Source organism: Adiantum capillus-veneris, chromosome 27, assembly GCF_014529385.1.
Source record: "Adiantum capillus-veneris isolate H3 chromosome 27, ASM1452938v2, whole genome shotgun sequence".
NCBI lineage: Eukaryota > Viridiplantae > Streptophyta > Polypodiopsida > Polypodiales > Pteridaceae > Adiantum > Adiantum capillus-veneris.
The window spans coordinates 14,363,650-14,381,006 of NC_140957.1; the positions used below are offsets into that span (position 1 = coordinate 14,363,650).

A 17,357-nucleotide genomic window follows, 5' to 3' on the forward strand; every position below is an offset into this window, starting at 1 on the left:
TCATTTCAGACGGTTACCTTGTGCAGACTGTTCTTGATGCCTTACCAGATTCTTACCAAACTTTTGCTGGTACTTGGAGACTTATGACTCAAGGAAATCCTGAAGTTGTCAAGTTTGATGCATTATGCACATTGCTTTGCAAGAGACACTTTCCAAAAAAAACAGGACTAGGCAGCATGCAGTTGAACAGGCTTTTATTGCTTCTCAAAGAAAGGGTGGTAACAGCAATGCAGCCACTTCTTATGGTTCTGCTGCGAGTGGCAAAAATGTTGTTCCTCATGCTTCTGCTGGCAGCAATTCGTCTGGAAATTCTGGTGATAAGGGAAAAAAGAAGATGCATTGCCATTATTGTAAAGCTAATGATCACTTGATCAAGCAGTGTCCTAAGTTGAAGGCCAAAGAGGCTAAGAAGAAAGAGGGTGGTTCCACTGCAAATGTTGGTTCCACTACAAATGCAGCCATTGTTGAGTCTTCTATGAAAGAAGACTGCGATGCTGATGTTGATGCAGAATGGGATTTTAGTGCAGAGTGCACTTACAATCTTGCTATCCATGATGCATGCATGTCAGTTTGCTGCATATTCACATGTGTGGTATTTCGACAGTGGTGCTACAAAGCACATTACCTCACATCGTGAATTGTTCACCTCTCTCGAGTCTTTACCTCATGGGAATTCAGTCACTTTGCCAACAATGCCTCTTATCTGGTTCAAGGAGTTGGAAAGATTGTGCTTACTGCTACAAATGGTAGTTCTTTCACACTTGTTGATGCACTTTATGTACCTGGGATCAAGAAGAATCTTTTGTATGTATCTGCACTTGCTATACTTGGACTTGTAGTCAAATTTGTGGATGATAGATGTACAGTTCATGATCTCAGTTTTGATGATGCAATTATTGCATCTGGGCTTTTGTGTCATGGGTTGTATAAGCTCACTTTGTATGACAAGTGTGGAAAAAATTTTGCAAATGCAATTGTAGATTCAAGGGCTATTTCAGATGCAAAACTTTGGCATGCACGTTTTGGTCATCTGAATTTTGCCAGTTTGTTGCATTTGGAGAAATCTGATATGGTTTCTTCTTTGTCGCCTCTTGAAGCACCTGTCAAACATGTTTGTGAAGGCTGTATTTTGGGTAAAATGCAGCGTTCTAAGTTTCCAAAGGATGGTTGAGTTAGGGCCACATGCAGGTTGCAGCTTGTGCATAGTGATATTTGTGGGCCGATGCAAACTCCGTCCTTGGGCAATTACCTGTACATCGTGACTTTCATTGATGATTACTCCAGGCATGCATGGGTATTTCCACTTAAAGCAAAGACCAAAGTTTTTATGTGCTTCAAACAATTTCTGGCTATGGCTGAAAATGTATCGAAATGTACTATGGGCACCCTCCGTTCCGATCGAGGGGGGGAGTATATGTCTCATGAATTTAATGCATTTCTGGCTAGTCGTGGGATAAAACATCAATGTACAGTTCCTTATACACCTCAGCAAATTGGTGTTGCTGAGAGGAAAAACATGTCACTTACGGAAATGGCATGATGTATGGTCAAAAGTCAAGCTTTGCCGCATTCTTTTTGGCTTGAGGCCATCATGTGTGCCACTTATATACTAAATAGGTGTCCTACGAAATCTTTGCAGTCTATTACTCCATGTGAAGCATGGCATGATAGAAAGCCTTCTATTGAGCACATGCGTGTTTTTGGTTGTTTGGCATATGCTGAGGTGTCACAAACATAGCACAGAAAATTTGATGATAAGGCTGTCAAATGTATTTTTGTTGGTTATAGTGCTGAAAGCAAAGGTTATAGGTTGTATCATCAACAAACAAAGCGTATTCTGGTTTCACGGGATGTAGTATTTGTGGAAGATTCTGTTCAACCCTTGCTGTCATGTACTAGAGACAGTAATGTACGCTCACACAGGACATTTATGACACTTTGTTGCCTCTTTTCAGTGGTGGAAGTTTGAATGTAAATTCCAATGAGGCAAATGTACTGCCTATGGGGGTTTCCAAAAAATGTTACAGATTAGCCTATTACTGATGCAGATGTACATGATGTACTTGATGAGGAAAGGGCTGAAAATGAGCAGGCTAGAGGTATGCCAAAATGGTTGGTGCATACATTGCGTGACAATAAATTGGATGCACCTTTGTCTAGTCCTACTCATTCAGGCTCTTGCCATGCATCTTATGCATCGGACTGTTATGCTTTGGCTGTGTCTAGCTTACATGATGTTGAGGAACCTCTGTCTTTTGATGAAGCACAAAATTCAAAAAATTGTATGGCTACCATGCAATCAAAATATGATGCACTTATAGAAAATGACACATGGACTTTATGTGATTTGCGTCCTGGAAAAAAGGCCATTGGTACGAAGTGGGTTTACAAGTTAAAATGCAAGTTGGATGGTGAAATCGATCGCCATAAGGCTCGACTTGTTGCAAAGGGTTATGCACTGCAAAAAGGCATAGATTATGAAGAGACTTTTTCTCCCACTTGTAGTATGACTACTGTGTGTTTTCTATGTGCATTGGCAGCTCATTTTGGTTGGGATGTATATCAATCACACATTGTTACTGCTTTCTTGAATGGTGACATATTTGAGGAAGTTTATGTAACACAGCCTCGCGGTTTTGTCATAAAAGGACAAGAGGACAAAGTGTGCAAATGTAACAAAGCTTTGTATGGGTTGAAGCAATCTCCTCGTGCTTGGTATGAGAAATCTGACACTCATTTGGTCAAACCAGGATTTTGTAACATTCCAGCAGAAAGCACATTGTATGTAAAGCATGAGGGTGATGTACTTCTCATTGTGGTTCTTTATGTAGATGATTTGTTGATCACTGGACCAAATGAGAGACATATTGCTGATTTTAAGGCTGATTTGAATGCTACTTTCAAGATGAAAGATTTGGGTCTATTGCATCATTACTTGCGTATACAGTTTAAGCAGTGTGATGGTGGTATTGCCTTGTGTCAGAAAAGTTACATAGAGACATTGCTATGTAAGTTTGGACTTGAGGAATTCAAACCTATTGCCACTCCCATGAAAACAAGTTTGAAATTGAGTCTTCATAATGCTGGTGATCCTGCAAATGTCACTCTTTACCAAACTGTTGTTGGATACCTCATTTATGTATGCAACACAAGGCCGGATATTCAGTTTGCAGTCTCACAGGTCATCAGATTTATGCAAAGCCCAGGGTCTAAGCATTGGCAGGCTGTCAAGAGGATTTTCTGCTACCTTAGTGGCACTTTACATATTGGCTTGTTTTATCCCAAGGGGGGATCATTGCCACCAGACTTACATGCTTTTCCGGACTCAGATTGGGCTGGTTGTTTTGACACGTGAGTGTCTACAAGTGGTTTTTGTTTCATGCTTGGCAGTTCATGTATATCATGGTTGAGCAAGAATCAACCTACTGTGGCCACTTCAAGTTGTGAGGCTGAGTACAGGGCAGTCTTCACAGCTATGGTTGAGTGTGTATGGCTCAGACGCCTTATGGTTGATTTGGGTGTTGGACAGGACACTGTCAACACTATCTACACTGACAGTCAGAGCACATTGGCAGTTGCGAGGAACCCAGTTTTTCATGCTCGCACAAAGCACATTGAGGTGCATTACCACTATGTCAAGGAGAGACTCTCAGCAGGAGAGATCAGCTTGGTTTATGTGCCAACATAGGACAACCTTGCAGATCTTTCACAAAGGCATTTTCTAGTGAGAAGCTTGAAGCTTTCCAAAAAGCTTTGGGCTTACTCCCCTTTGTGGATTGATCATGTCCTCAGGGTATGGCACTTCCCTTTACTCATGTGCCAACTCTCGTTCACCGCATCACTCCAAGGGGGATTTGTTACCATATACATGTGGTAGTGATGTTTGTGAACACACTAGGACCACCGGGGCATTTTTTCCCTCTTTAGGAGGTTTTTTCCCCCGTACATTGTATACGCCCATCACTCTAGGGATATCGATCTTTCCATTTGCACACTAAGTAACACACTCTCATTTGTGTGCCTTGAGCTTCCTTCCTCTTCTCCAAGCTCTGTGCGTTACTTTGCAACCCTAATTCCAACAACTCTCCCACACACACACACACACTCATTGTGTGGAATGCAAAGTGCAAGAGCTCCATCTCCTTCTCCAAGCTTGTTGAGAAGTGGAGAGCCTGCACCAACACTCTTAGCTATGGAATGCAAATCCAACCAAGATCCATGCTTCAATGATTAAGCTTTTCATCTTCTTCATCTTCATCTTCATTTCGCCAAATAATTTCATGAATAAAATCCAAACTAGGCAATTAAAATCGGCAAAATTAGGTCCAAAATTGACGCACTTGAAAGCCCTGTTTTGAGCTTAAAAACGCAACAATTAACCATTACACACATTAAATATGCAATCAAACATTGAATTAATCATGCACATTAAGCACTTTTTAGACGCACACACACACACACACTAATAATTGGCAGTTTTTACCAATTTTTAGGTGCACACACACAAGAGTTAATCTTGTCACAATTGCAATTTGAATTCAAAAATCTCTAATTGGGAATGACCACAACACAAATCAATCATCACAATTGAAATTAGTGAGGAAACACATCCAACTATCCATAATTACACTAGTGTATGCCATCGTTTCTTGGCAACGGTGCCAAATGTTGGGGGTACCATCGTAGCATAGCTCTAATGACCAACAAAATTATCAATATGGAGAGATGAGCTACCCGGCTAGGGCATGGAAACACTCACATAATTAGTGAGCTAATCATGGCAACATGAATGGTGAACCTATGAGATGAGCTTCTTGACCTATGGAGGAGCTAAGCCACAATGATTGGCAATCTCCAAATCTACTTCTGCAAGATGCACACATCACTAATCCTATCATGCAACACACTAATCACTAGCACACACATATAGATCTATTGAGCACCACAATCTAATCAAATCTATATGCACACACAAGCAAAAGAGGGCAATCAACAAGATTAGAGCAGGATTAACCACTAATTAGTTACGATCTAGCTAATCAAAGCATCATTAGAATCACAAGAAGCATGAGAGAGGCATAGTGAAAGAGAATTAAGCATTGATTAGTGTTAATCAAGTCACATGAGCAAGGAGAAGCTCAAGGACTCCATAGCCACACCTCATGAGCTCTCACCAAAGAGTGGTCTCAACAAATGAGCTTGAGAACCCTAATTTCTTTTACACATTGTCTTATATACCTAGGATAAAATATACAATGTTCGGGCGCCCAAGGCTTTTAGGGCTCCACCACTTACTGAATCTGCAACCTAAGCACATTAACTGACCTGTTCTTTATAGCTTGGAACTGTCATTAAGCCCGTAACACATTAAAAATATTACAATGGCTTGAAATAAATCGGGAATTTACAATACATGATCATTTTAGGAAAATGTGTGACTCCAATCTTTACTACTCCTTTGTATTTATCCTTGATATGCCTTTGTAAGGCTTGGGCCTTTAGCAGCTCTTGTTAACTGACGTCAACTCAGTTAACACACACATACACACACTGTGAGTTGAAAAGTGCAAGAGCTCCATCTCCTTCTCCAAGCTTGTAGAGAAGATGAGAGCCTACACCAACACTCTTGGCTATGGAATGCAAATCCATCCAAGATCCATGCTCAATGCTTAAGCTTGCCATCTTTTCCATCTCCACTAGTATGCTATTATGTATGCTAAGCAAGAAGAATGATGATAAGTGAGGAACTATTTCTTTCTCCTATTAATGTTTCTTCTTCCTCTTCCCTGTCCTCATTCCCCGCTAGCTCTCTCCCTTCGAAGGTGTTTGAGGTCTTAAGACTGAATCGGGATGGTTAATGCTTTTTTACAAATTCTATGTTATGCTCGTGATGCATGAAGCTTTCCATCTCCATTGCATCACCTAGGTCACAAGGAAAACAAAGATTGCATTGTACCAAGTCTCTCTTGATGGGAGAATCTATAATACAAAAGCCTATAATTGGAGGGGGGACCATCGGCTCCACATCAATTCAGTCCTCAAATGTTGTCAAGTTCTCTAAACTCTCTCTCTTGCAACAGTATTGTTCATGCCAAGTTAATTAAGTACTATGGATATGTTGCTACCGCTAATTAAGTTTTCCCTTTATGTTCTCAAAGTAGTCTCACAAAAATGCTCACTATAATTCTCCTAGTTTCGCTATTTTCAAATTTCATGGGCCATTTCCATTACACACCCCCACTAGCACCATTGAGGCATGCCATGATAGTAGCTCGTTAAAAAAATAGCTCATTATTTGAATGATGTTTCTTCACCTCAGATAATGTATCACTCTCTCAACTGTCTTTGATGTGTGTTGCAACACTGAGAACATTGGATGAAGGAGGAGTGCTATAGAGTGTTCATTTGAAGACCCTTAGAAAGATCGTTTGTTTGATTTTTCCAACACTTAGCAATTGTCCTACAAATTTTCTTTGCCTCTTGCTCAGCAATGTCACCACCCTCACCCATTCGAGCCATCCTCTTGTGAATGCTTCTTTGTTCCCTCTTCTTTGTAGCCCAGTAGTTTCGTAGATCCAACAAAAGATCCCTTGGGATGTATTGTCATAGACAATGGAGGAAGATATAGGGTTTCTATACTGCCACTCTCAACATTATGTGTTCCATGTGGAACGAGTTGCGAGGCTAATGATACAACAAAGAAGACCAACAACATTGTCATAATAATCAATATCTAATTCTCCTAAATGATTTTCTCATGTTAAACTGATCATTTAATATGGAGAAGTGCCAGGGAAGAAAAAGCTAGAATATTGGTTAAGTTAGCAGACCGGCCACAGTAGGGATCCAAAGGAGGGAAAAGAGGGATCCAAAGGGGGGGCCATCTGCAAACGAGCTATGTGAAACAATGGGCTTAAAATACCTTAAGGTTCAGCCCATTAAGACTTCCAAGATGCTAAGGTTCCAAAATTCAAAGGTTGTGTCCAAAGGTCAACTTTAGGGAAAATTGGATGCTTTGTGTGTGTCCCAAAAGTCTTTCTCAAGCCCTACATAGGGCGAGCCCAAGAAGTAGGGGATGAGAGAGAAACTCATACACACACACACACACACACACACACACACATACACACACACAAGCTCCCTTTGTACACAAGGGGAAAGAGGGACACATGTCAGCTCCCTAGCCCAGATGCCCACAAGGTGTACCCAATTCCTATTGAATGGCCTTTGAGGTGGACCAATGAGAATTAGGCTAGATTAACTATAGTTTAATTAATTTAAAAACACTTAATAAAAGAACCAATAATAATTAATCTCTCTAGAAGACTATTGGACAGTCTCCCAAGGGGACCAATGAGCAGTCCGCAGACCAATGGCTTGCCTGATTCCTATTGGCAAGGAGGCAAAGGGGTCCAATGAGAGTTTAGTTGAATTATTAAATTACCTAAAGCTCTCACAAAAGGGGAAAGGGGGACACATGTCAGAAGGCTACCGCTGCTTAATTGTCATCGGCTAAGCCTAGGGAGGTCCAAGAGGATGCTAGCAAGAGCAAATAGCAAGAGGGGTCGACCAAGAGAGAGAGGGGGCTGATTTTTCAAAGGCATTATCACCTACACACTCACACTAGCTCATGTGTGAAAAAAAGAAGACTCTCTCTCCTTCTCAAGCTTTCATGGAAAGCTTATCACCTACTCCAAGCTTGTGAGAAGGAAGGCCTACACCAACAACTCTTGGCTTTGTGATGTAAATCCAACCAATAGCCAAGCTTCAATGCATGCTCATCTCCTCTACCATGCTAATTACTAAGCTAAGCTATGCTAATATGAGTGATTATGTGAGGAGATGTACATCTTTCTTGTAAGAATACTCCTTCTTCCTCTCAATCTACTCTCATACCCCGCTAGCTCTCACCATCTTCGAAGGTGTGTGAGGTCTTGGGTCTGAGACCGTGAGGGAATTGATGTTGTGTTTGATAAGTGTTTTGTGTAGTGCATGAAGTTTCCATCTTCATTGCACTAGCTAGTATTGAAGGAACACAAGAAATTGTATTGTAAAATGTCTCTCTTGATGGGAGAAACCATAATACAAAGCCTTTTGGAGGGGGGACCGGCTCCATGCGAATCCAGTCCTCAAATGTTCTCAATTGATTAATTTCTCTCTCTTTTGAAGTATTGTTCATGCTATCTAACTAGGTGTTATGCTTTTTGTTGCTCTCTCCACCCAAGCACTCTTGTTAATCTCATTAGGAATCTATTCTAATGAAATGCTCACTATGTTCATGCTATTTTCCACTACACAAGTTACTAGGCCATTAAATGTTACATTGGTATCAGAGCACAAGGTTTCTCTTTTCTTTCTCAAGAAGGGAGGTCCTCAAGCTAGCTATAAATGGTTGGTACTATTAATTGCATGTGAGTAAGTAGAATAGGGATTTTTCATCCTTGCAGTGCGCCTGCCTTTATGCAGTTAACGGGGCATCACCGTCGAGAGCTATGGTCTTAATAGTGGAGTCCTACGAGGCTTGCCTACGGCTTTAACCATTATTCAGCTATTAGAAATTTGATAGGAGCCAGTGCTATTTTGGTGTTGAACGACCCTCTCTTCTATTCCTTGCAATTAATGGTATTCGAGCCACGGGTATAGTAGCTTGAGTGATTTTTCTAAAGGGGTAAAGAGGAGTAGCAACTAGGGCTTGGAGTGCCAAAGTACACCTAAAACGTTTACACCTAAAAGTTGTTAGAAGGGCTGACAATAGTAAAGAGAGTGAAATTAATGTTGATGACTTTGATTTTGCTAATGAGCAAGCTACTAATGAGCCCCGATGCTTGTTAACTATCTTGTTTCTAGGCTTCAACGAGCCATGGTCAATCCATCCCTCCAAAGTGAAGTGCAATGGCAGCTTCGTGCTCATGGGATTCTTCAAGCTTCCCACCATGAGGAGAGAACACCTAGGAAGCCTCCTTGTGAGACTTCCAAAAGAGGTCTCTCTCCGATTCGGGAAGAAGAAGAGGATCCCTATGAAGGGCTCAGAAATTTTTTCCTTGATGACGCATCTCCTTCTCAAAGGAGAATTCAAGAGTCTCCACCGAAGGAACGAGAAAGAAGTGAGTCTCCCGCCACCTCGATGGAGATGGCTCCACGAAGACGGCGGGCTAAACGCTCTTCCTCTTCATCTTCCTCAAATTCTTCATCTTCTGAATAAAGTGATGGTGAAACCTTTGAACCATTAAAAAGAAGAGGCCATAGGAAATCCTATGCCGCGTGGAAGAGAACGTCCAAGCTCAAGAAATTCAAAGAGGGAGGGAAGAGCATCTCTTTCCTTACCTATGATTGCACTTTTGGTGCTACGGACAAAGTCTTGGCCTTTATCCAACAATTTGATGCGGCGTTCAGAGATGAGGGCTTCACGGAGTCCTCTAAGCTACGCCATGTAGCTATGCACTTTCAAAAGTCTGCCAGACAATGGTGGTCTAGCCTACGGGCCAATGGTGAAGCTCCACGAACACAAGCTTTAAGAGCTTCCATTATCAAGCAAATTTTGGCCACTGATGCCAAAGACAAAGTACTCACCAAATGGCAAAGGTTAAAGCTCTCTCCCTATGAAACCATCCACAAATATGTAGACAAGTTTTGGGACCTACAACTCAAAAGCCACTGTCTTCAAAAAGTTGGATTTTGGAGAGCAAAAGCAGCAATTTTGTGCAGGCTTAACCGAAGAAATGGCGGAGTATGTCAACTCCCAAAGGCCACGCACCATATCGGCAGAAATACATCATACTATGGTGGCCTCTCGAATCAATTTACAAACAGGGGCTAAGAGGAATTCTAAGCCCCCTGAAAACAAGGGTTCCAATGAGCCTAAGGGGAAGGAAAATGTCCAAAAGTCTCCTAAGGGCAACTCCAACAAAGCTAAAGAGAAGGGAGTTTATAGAGGCAAAAATAAACTCTCTCCTGAAGAGCTTGAGCGTTATTGCAAGGATAACCGATGTTTCAAGTGCGGTGAACAAGGGCATGCGTACCGCGCTTGTCCCCAAAAGAACAACCGCCATGATCGTCCTAGAGCTACCTTGGTTGAAATCCAAGAGGAGGAAACTCACCACAAAGGATCTCCTCTATGCCATGCTTGGGGAAAGGTAAGAGAACATGATGCTTTTATTCTCTTTGACGCCGGTTCTACTCACAATTTTATATTTATAGAGTTGGCCACCAAGCTAGGCATACAAGTGTATGAGATGGGAGATGTCCTACCCGCAGATGGTGCTTTCAAGGGGCAAGAAGCTTCAGTCACTCCCTTAATCGGGAAATTGAGGCTCCATGTCCAAACCTATGTAGACAAAGAGGACTTCTTTATCTCTCCTCTCAAGCATGAGGATGTAATCCTAGGGGCACCATGGTTTGATCGCATGGCTGCCAATGTTAAATTCCTTGAAAGGAGAATCTCCTTTAAGTTCAGGGAAAAAGATATGTATATAGATGCTAAGGAAATGGGTAACACTATACCCATTGTACATACACAAGCTTTCAACAAGTCAATAAAGAGCTCTATTTCCGTGTACATGATTTTTATTAAAGATTCTCAAAATGAATCTAATGTTTTAGCAAAAGAAAATATACACAATCAAAAGGAATTAGAGTTATCCAGCTTTCTCAAGGGGTTTCAAGATGTCTTTCTTGACGACATCCCTTGAGAGCTACCTCCTATACGAGGCAATGATGACCATGCAATTGAACTTCTTCTAGGAAGTTCACCGCCTAACGAACCTCCTTATAGAGTTTCTCAAGCTCAACAAGAGGAGATTATGCGGCAAGTGCATGAGTTAGTGGAGAAGGGCATGGTTAGGCCTAGCTCATCTCCATTTTGTTCTCCTGTGCTACTAGTGCAAAAGAAAGATGGCACATATCGTATGTGTGTCGACTATAGAGCACTAAATAGGATCACTATCAAGAATAGGTTTCCCGTTCCACAGGTAGAAGACCTATTTGATAAGCTACAAGGGTCCATCAAAGTTAGAGGTAATAAAAGGATGGCCTAAACCAAGGAATCTTTATGAGTTAAGAAGCTTTATAGGTATGTGCGCATATAGCCGATTCATAGAAAAGTTCACACTAATAGCAGGACCATTACATGACCTAACAAAGAAAAACGTTAGGTACACATGGTCTGCCAAGGAGAACAATGCTTTCGAAAAGCTTAAAGAAAAGCTTATCTCTCAACATGTGCTTACATTACCGGATCTCAAAGCCATTTAAGGTCCAATGTGATGCTTGTGGTGATTGCCTTGGAGTTGTTTTGCTTCAAGAAGGGCACGCCATAGGCTATGAAAGTTGAAGGCTCGACCCCGTTGAGCAAGATCTAAGCATATATGAAAAGGAACTCCTTGTAGTTCTACATGCCTTAGACTCATGGAAGCACTATGCTTTCGAAAAGCTTAAAGAAAAGCTTATCTCTCAACATGTGCTTACACTACCGGATCTCAAATCCATTTGAGGTCCAATGTGATGCTTGTGGTGATTGCCTTGGAGCTGTTTTGCTTCAAGAAGGGCACGCCATAGGCTATGAAAGTTGAAGGCTCGACCCCGTTGAGCAAGCTCTAGGCATATATGAAAAGGAACTCCTTGCAGTTCTACATGCCTTAGACTCATGGAAACACTATTTATTGGGGACTCCTTTCATTCTGCGAACGGATCACCAAAGTCTTAAGTACTTCATGACGCAGACCAAGCTCTCTGACAAACAAATGAGATGGGCAAATTTCCTTTCACAATTTCATTTTCATATTGCTCACATTGTTGGCAAGCATAATCAAGTAGCCGATGCACTCTCAAGCCGGCCGAGAGTGAATGCGGTTTCCATAGCAACTCACAATGATCTATCTTCTATGATAGATGAGTATGCTATTGATCCCGATTTTAGAGATGTGACTTCAGCCCTTGCACTAGGGAAGAAAGAGGAACCATTTACTTTACAAGATGGTTATCTTCTCTACGGCAATAGACTATGCGTTACTAGCTCACTACATGAGAAAGTAATGTATGAATCTCATGCTCCTCCTTATGCGGGGCATAGAGAGATTCAGTCTACCCTTAAAAGAATTGAAACATATTTCTATTGGCCTACCATGAAAGCGAACATACAAGAGTATGTTTCTAAATGTGTGGTATGCCAAAAGACAAAATTTGATAGAGGGAAGCAACTTGGATTGCTTCAACCTTTGCCAATCCCTAATTCACCATGGGAGAGCATATCCATGGATTTTATCTTTGGATTGCCTAAGTCTATCCATCGGAATACGAGAATATGGACGATAGTAGACAGGTTCAGTAAACAAGCTCATTTTATACCTGTGGCAAAAAGACTTCAAAGCCCATCAAATGGCAACCCTCTTCATTTCACAAATTTTCAAGTACCATGGCTTGTCAATGTCCATAATGTCGGATAGAGATCCTAGAATGACCAGTAATTTCTGGAAGGGTCTCTTTGAGAATTTAGAAACAAGGCTAAACTTCTCTTCGGCCTATCACCCACAAACGGATGGCCAAAGTGAAATAGCTAACCCAACAATTCTCGATCTACTAAAAGCCTATGTAAAGGAAGTAGATCAAAGATCCCAATGGGAGAAGTACTTACCCTTAGTGGAGTATGCCTACAATAACATTGTACATACTTCCACGGGAAAAGCACCTTTTGAGGTAATTGAGGGAAGATCAAAAAGTCCCTTGCTACTTAAGGTACACGGGAAGATCTTCGCTGCAGATGAGTATAGCCGAGACCTACAAGAATCTTTCCAAAAGATTAAGGATGCTATCTCTATCTCACAGCAAAGTCAAAAGGTTGCTGTTGACAAGCACAGAAGAGCCCAAGCCTTTAAAGAAAATGAATGGGTCTTACTCAAATTTCCCAAGGCTCGATTAAGGCACGCGACGGGCAAGAATCCTACGGGATACCAAAAGTAAAGGATAGCCTAAACCTTGTCAATGCTTACAATGCTTCCCAAGAGTAAGCAAATGTACAAATATTAAAAATGAACAAATTTTTTGCCTTATAAGACTCTCTTTTTCTTTATTGTGCACAAAAATGAAGTAGTATGCATGCTTAGATCAAGTTTGCGGAGACGACGTCTACCGAACACCAAGTAGAGCTTGTCACTCTACTATGGAAGATGATAGGACTAATTTGCAGACATGCTTGCGGCAGCCTCAGGCACTCAAGCGCCAAATGGACTAGTCATCCATTCTGGAACGATGTCGTAGGGTAACATAGGGATCCTCTACCCGCTAAGAAAAAGGATTCATGAATATGCTTTATCTTCTCTACACCATAGTCGAGGACGACTATGATTTCAAGAGAGAGGTAATGTCATAATAATCAATATCTAATTCTCCTAAATGATTTTCTTATGTTAAACTGATCATTTAATATGGGGAAGTGCCAGGGGAGAAAAAGCTAGAATATTGGTTAAGTTAGCATACCGGCCACAGTAGGGATCCAAAGGAGGGAAAGGCCTTTAAATGTTACAAAACACAACCATAGTACTCATATGGAGAGAGAGAGAGAGAGAGAGAGAGAGAGAGAGAGAGAGAGAGAGAGAGAGAGAGAGAGAGATCCCATGGTTCCTATCTTTAGGACCAGTGTACCTCACAATCGTAGCTTTAGGCCTTGGTCCCTAGGACCTTTGCCCTTACACTTAGCGGTGTCATCCAATGAATGATACATCTTAACTAGCATGCCAATGTCAATACACAAGAAGTTGACCTGATTGTGGCACAAAGACTACATCAACATGCAAGCATGATTGAATGGACCATCCGCACTAATCAATGAGGCAACTATCATAATAATAGCCAAATCATGACCAATAAGAAGATACTCTTGTCCTCGAGCTCTTGTCCACATTACCTACTAGTAACCAAATTGAGTGTTTTAATAAGAAAATGAGCTTGAAATGTAGCCTACGAGAGTGAATCTCCAAAAATGTTAGCATACCACGTATGTTCAACAAGTGGGGTATTTTAATTCATAAAATTTAGTTCATTTTAAATTATTTCTTGCAAACGGGGGGCTTCAGTTGAAAAATAAAAAATACTCGTAAGTCTAACACAAAAGAGGGGTCATTTTAATGTCTCACAATATTTAAGTACATGGGTTCTTCAAGCACAGTTTGAATACATGTAGGGTAAAAACTCTTGTGTAAAAAATCGAAGCCCCTAAAGGTGGACAAACCCTTCAGGTCAAAGAATGACAGAAGTATATGAGAGTTGAACCAGAAACCCAACCTATGAGAATAAGACATCTCAACTAACCCATCCATCCATCAGCGCTGTTTTGTACTAGAACTCGCACTTCAATGTAGTTAACATTTGTCCTTCTCTGGGGGCCTGTCCTTTTATCGGAGCCTAGTATGCATTATAAGTGCATCCCTTAAGAATGTAGTGAAACTTGAAGGAGAGTGTCACTACCCTTCCACCACCTAGTGGACTTGTTAAAACACCTTTTCAAAGTGCACATAAACTTTGCAACCATCATTACTAGAGTTCTCAAAAACAGAGTGAAAATCAACTCGTAGATCAATCAGAGGAGATTTCGGCCAATACACAAACCAAATTGAAAAAATGGATGCTTTGGACAAAAGAAATCTTGATTTGAAAGCTTGAATGATCCTATATCCATAATTCTGAAGACATTACACAATGGTAACAGAGATATCTACATGTATGATCAAAGTAATGTTGAATACTATTGCATTGTATGTGGCTAATGACAATCTCTAGCAAAGTTTACAATAGAGGGCAAAATAGTTAAGAACATGGTTACTTCATTAGCGACACATCACTTTCTAGGTACTTAGATGGATGATAGGGTAGACAAAGAAACAATAGTAAGGGGCTGTTCCAAGATTTTACTTGAAAATCCACGATTGCCGTCAACTAGGCTTCAAAATGAGCTCCCCAAATCTAGGCATATGGTCACTTGCCAGAGAGATAAAGAGGCGAAATGCGCCAACAGTAGACGGTGACTTGAGCAAATAAGCATGGCCTTCCCATGGCATGAAGGCAGGGCCCACGTAATACGGCTTACCCCAACCAAAATCTGTATCATAGATGGGTAGTTGGCACCAAGAGATGAGGCCTAAGTTAGGGGAGGCAAAGGTATGTGCACCTTTAATGAACTTGGAAGGGTCTTGTTCAACCTCTAGAAAATCAATTGCAGACCTACAATAAGTGTCATCCACACCATGTAGTGCTTGCCTTATGATACTTGAGGTTTGGCCAAGTGTGCAATCAACCACTTTTTCCACATACTCTGATGGGCAGCTTGTGAAAATCACATTCCCAAAAAAGTTATCCGGTGAAGACGGGTTGATTATTCGTGAACGGCCATCGACTAGAGTGACAAGCATTGTCTTTTCATTTGAAGCAAGATTGCGTGCTTCGCAAACACATCTCCATATGTGTGCAGCCAGAAGCTCATATGTTGTAAAGGGCTTTGAGTTGGGACTCAAATTTTTCTTCTTGAGCTCTTGAATAAAATTCTTTGAAAACTCAAACACTTGGATACTAGGGAGGGGTCTTGGTGAGCTTTGAGCAGGTTTGGGTGGCAAGGAGATGTATTCATAATGTGGAAACATAGGCATGGGAGGAGTTCTAGCCTTCAACCACTCCTTGTCAAACGATGGTGATACCTCCACTAGCTCACCCCTTGCTAGTGCCCCCCATGCATTTATGAAGGATATGGCTGATAGTCCATCAGCTACATGATGCTCCACCCCTATCCCTAATGCCACCCCACCACAAGCAAACCTTGTTACCTGCATCCATACACAAGAGATCAGACTCCATACACCCGGGGCGACTTCAAAAACAAGAAGAAGAAGCACAAGAAGTTTTGGACAAATTCTCACAATATTTCCCACATTGTGACTTGCCTCAACATCATGAGCTTCTGTGAGGGAGGCGCCGCATACCTAGCTAGGTACGATTGGGGGCAGGGGACCGCCGGCCCCCCCACCTTGCCCCCAATCGTACCTAGTTAGGTATGCGGTGCCTCTCGAGCAAAAGCTCATGATGTTATGCATTGTATGAAAAACACTGAGGAAGACTCGGTTTTCCTACATGAGAAAATTTCTTGTGAAGAAGAAGAACACAGTACGTACTTGCACGATGAAGAGGGGCTGGGAGGCCTCGTCTGGGAAGGCGTCCAGTGATGGGACGAGGCTGACGAACTCGGGCTTGGGCTTTAAGGGGCCCAGCTCCTGCAAGCTGCAGTCGGCGCGAGCGTACACCAAGAGCGCTCCGGCGTCATTGCAGACGATGTCGATGGATCGGGCGCCTCCTCGGGCCAGGCGGCCGGCCATTGGGTAGAAGGTGGCCAGAGCTTGGCTCAGAGAGCGCGCTAGCAGGCCAGGACAGAAGAAGTCAGGATCCGGACTCGACATGGGTGCGTAGAAGTAGACCGTTTTGATGTACACATTGAGAATGACGAGGTCCAGGTTGCAGCTCTCGATCACTCTCGTTTTAGCTGCTGTTTGCGGCTCTGTCGACGACGTAGCTGCTGGGCGTACAAGCTGAGACGATAGGATGTGAATCGCCACCATCTCTAGGGTCGTTCGCTCGCTCGCTCGCTCTCTCTCTCTCTCTCTCACTCACTCACACGCACGCACGCACGCACGTTGACATACACAGGGCTTATGAGTATTTATAAGGCTCCCGTGACTGCGCGTTCTATATTGGCCACGCAGGCTGAGCCAGTTTCCTCGCCCGGCGCGGTCGGAACCTCTCTCTCTTTTCATAATGCTTTTCTTAATTTAATTCTTGGTCAAACATTTCGCACAATTTTCAGCACCAGTTCTCGAACATTTTTGTGGAACGAGACAAAACTAGGTTCATAGACTATAGTCTTTCTGTGCTCTGTGCATGTATCAATTCAATTTCAAAGGAGCCAATCAAAGGAGGCCTCATAAGACCATGTGGCATGTACAAAGGTGCCCAACACTCCGCACACAACCTCCCTCCCACCACTTATTGCACCCCAAATGGGTGCATTCAGAAATTGGCTCTATCATCGCCTTCTCTTTTTTATGGGTGTTGCTATATATATATATATATATATATATATATATATATATATATATAGAGAGAGAGAGAGAGAGAGAGAGAGAGAGACTCTTTTGTGTGTGTGTGTGTGTGTGTGCGCGCGCGCGCGTGAGAGAGAGAGTGAGAGAGAGATCAATCATATGAAATCTTTTTTTTCTAACAAGTTACCCTCTCATGGGAGGTTAGGTACCCTCGCACAAGGAAAGACAAAACTGATGTGATGTTTGTTGCTCATTTTTCGCAAACTCACACACATGAGAAAGAGG

The 17,357-nt window shown here is 42.1% G+C and overlaps 1 protein-coding gene across 1 annotated transcript; it reads right to left on the minus strand.

Annotated features, from left to right (window-relative positions):
* Positions 1-14,692: 14,692 nt before the first annotated feature.
* Positions 14,693-16,660, minus strand: LOC147421538 (hydroxycinnamoyltransferase 1-like). The gene is made up of 2 exons (XM_086503185.1): positions 16,152-16,660; positions 14,693-15,806 (listed from the first exon to the last, which is right to left on the minus strand). Exons 1-2 carry the CDS (start codon positions 16,590-16,592, stop codon positions 14,922-14,924), a joined length of 1,326 nt encoding a protein of 441 aa, XP_086359311.1. The 5' UTR covers positions 16,593-16,660; the 3' UTR covers positions 14,693-14,921.
* Positions 16,661-17,357: the final 697 nt, after the last annotated feature.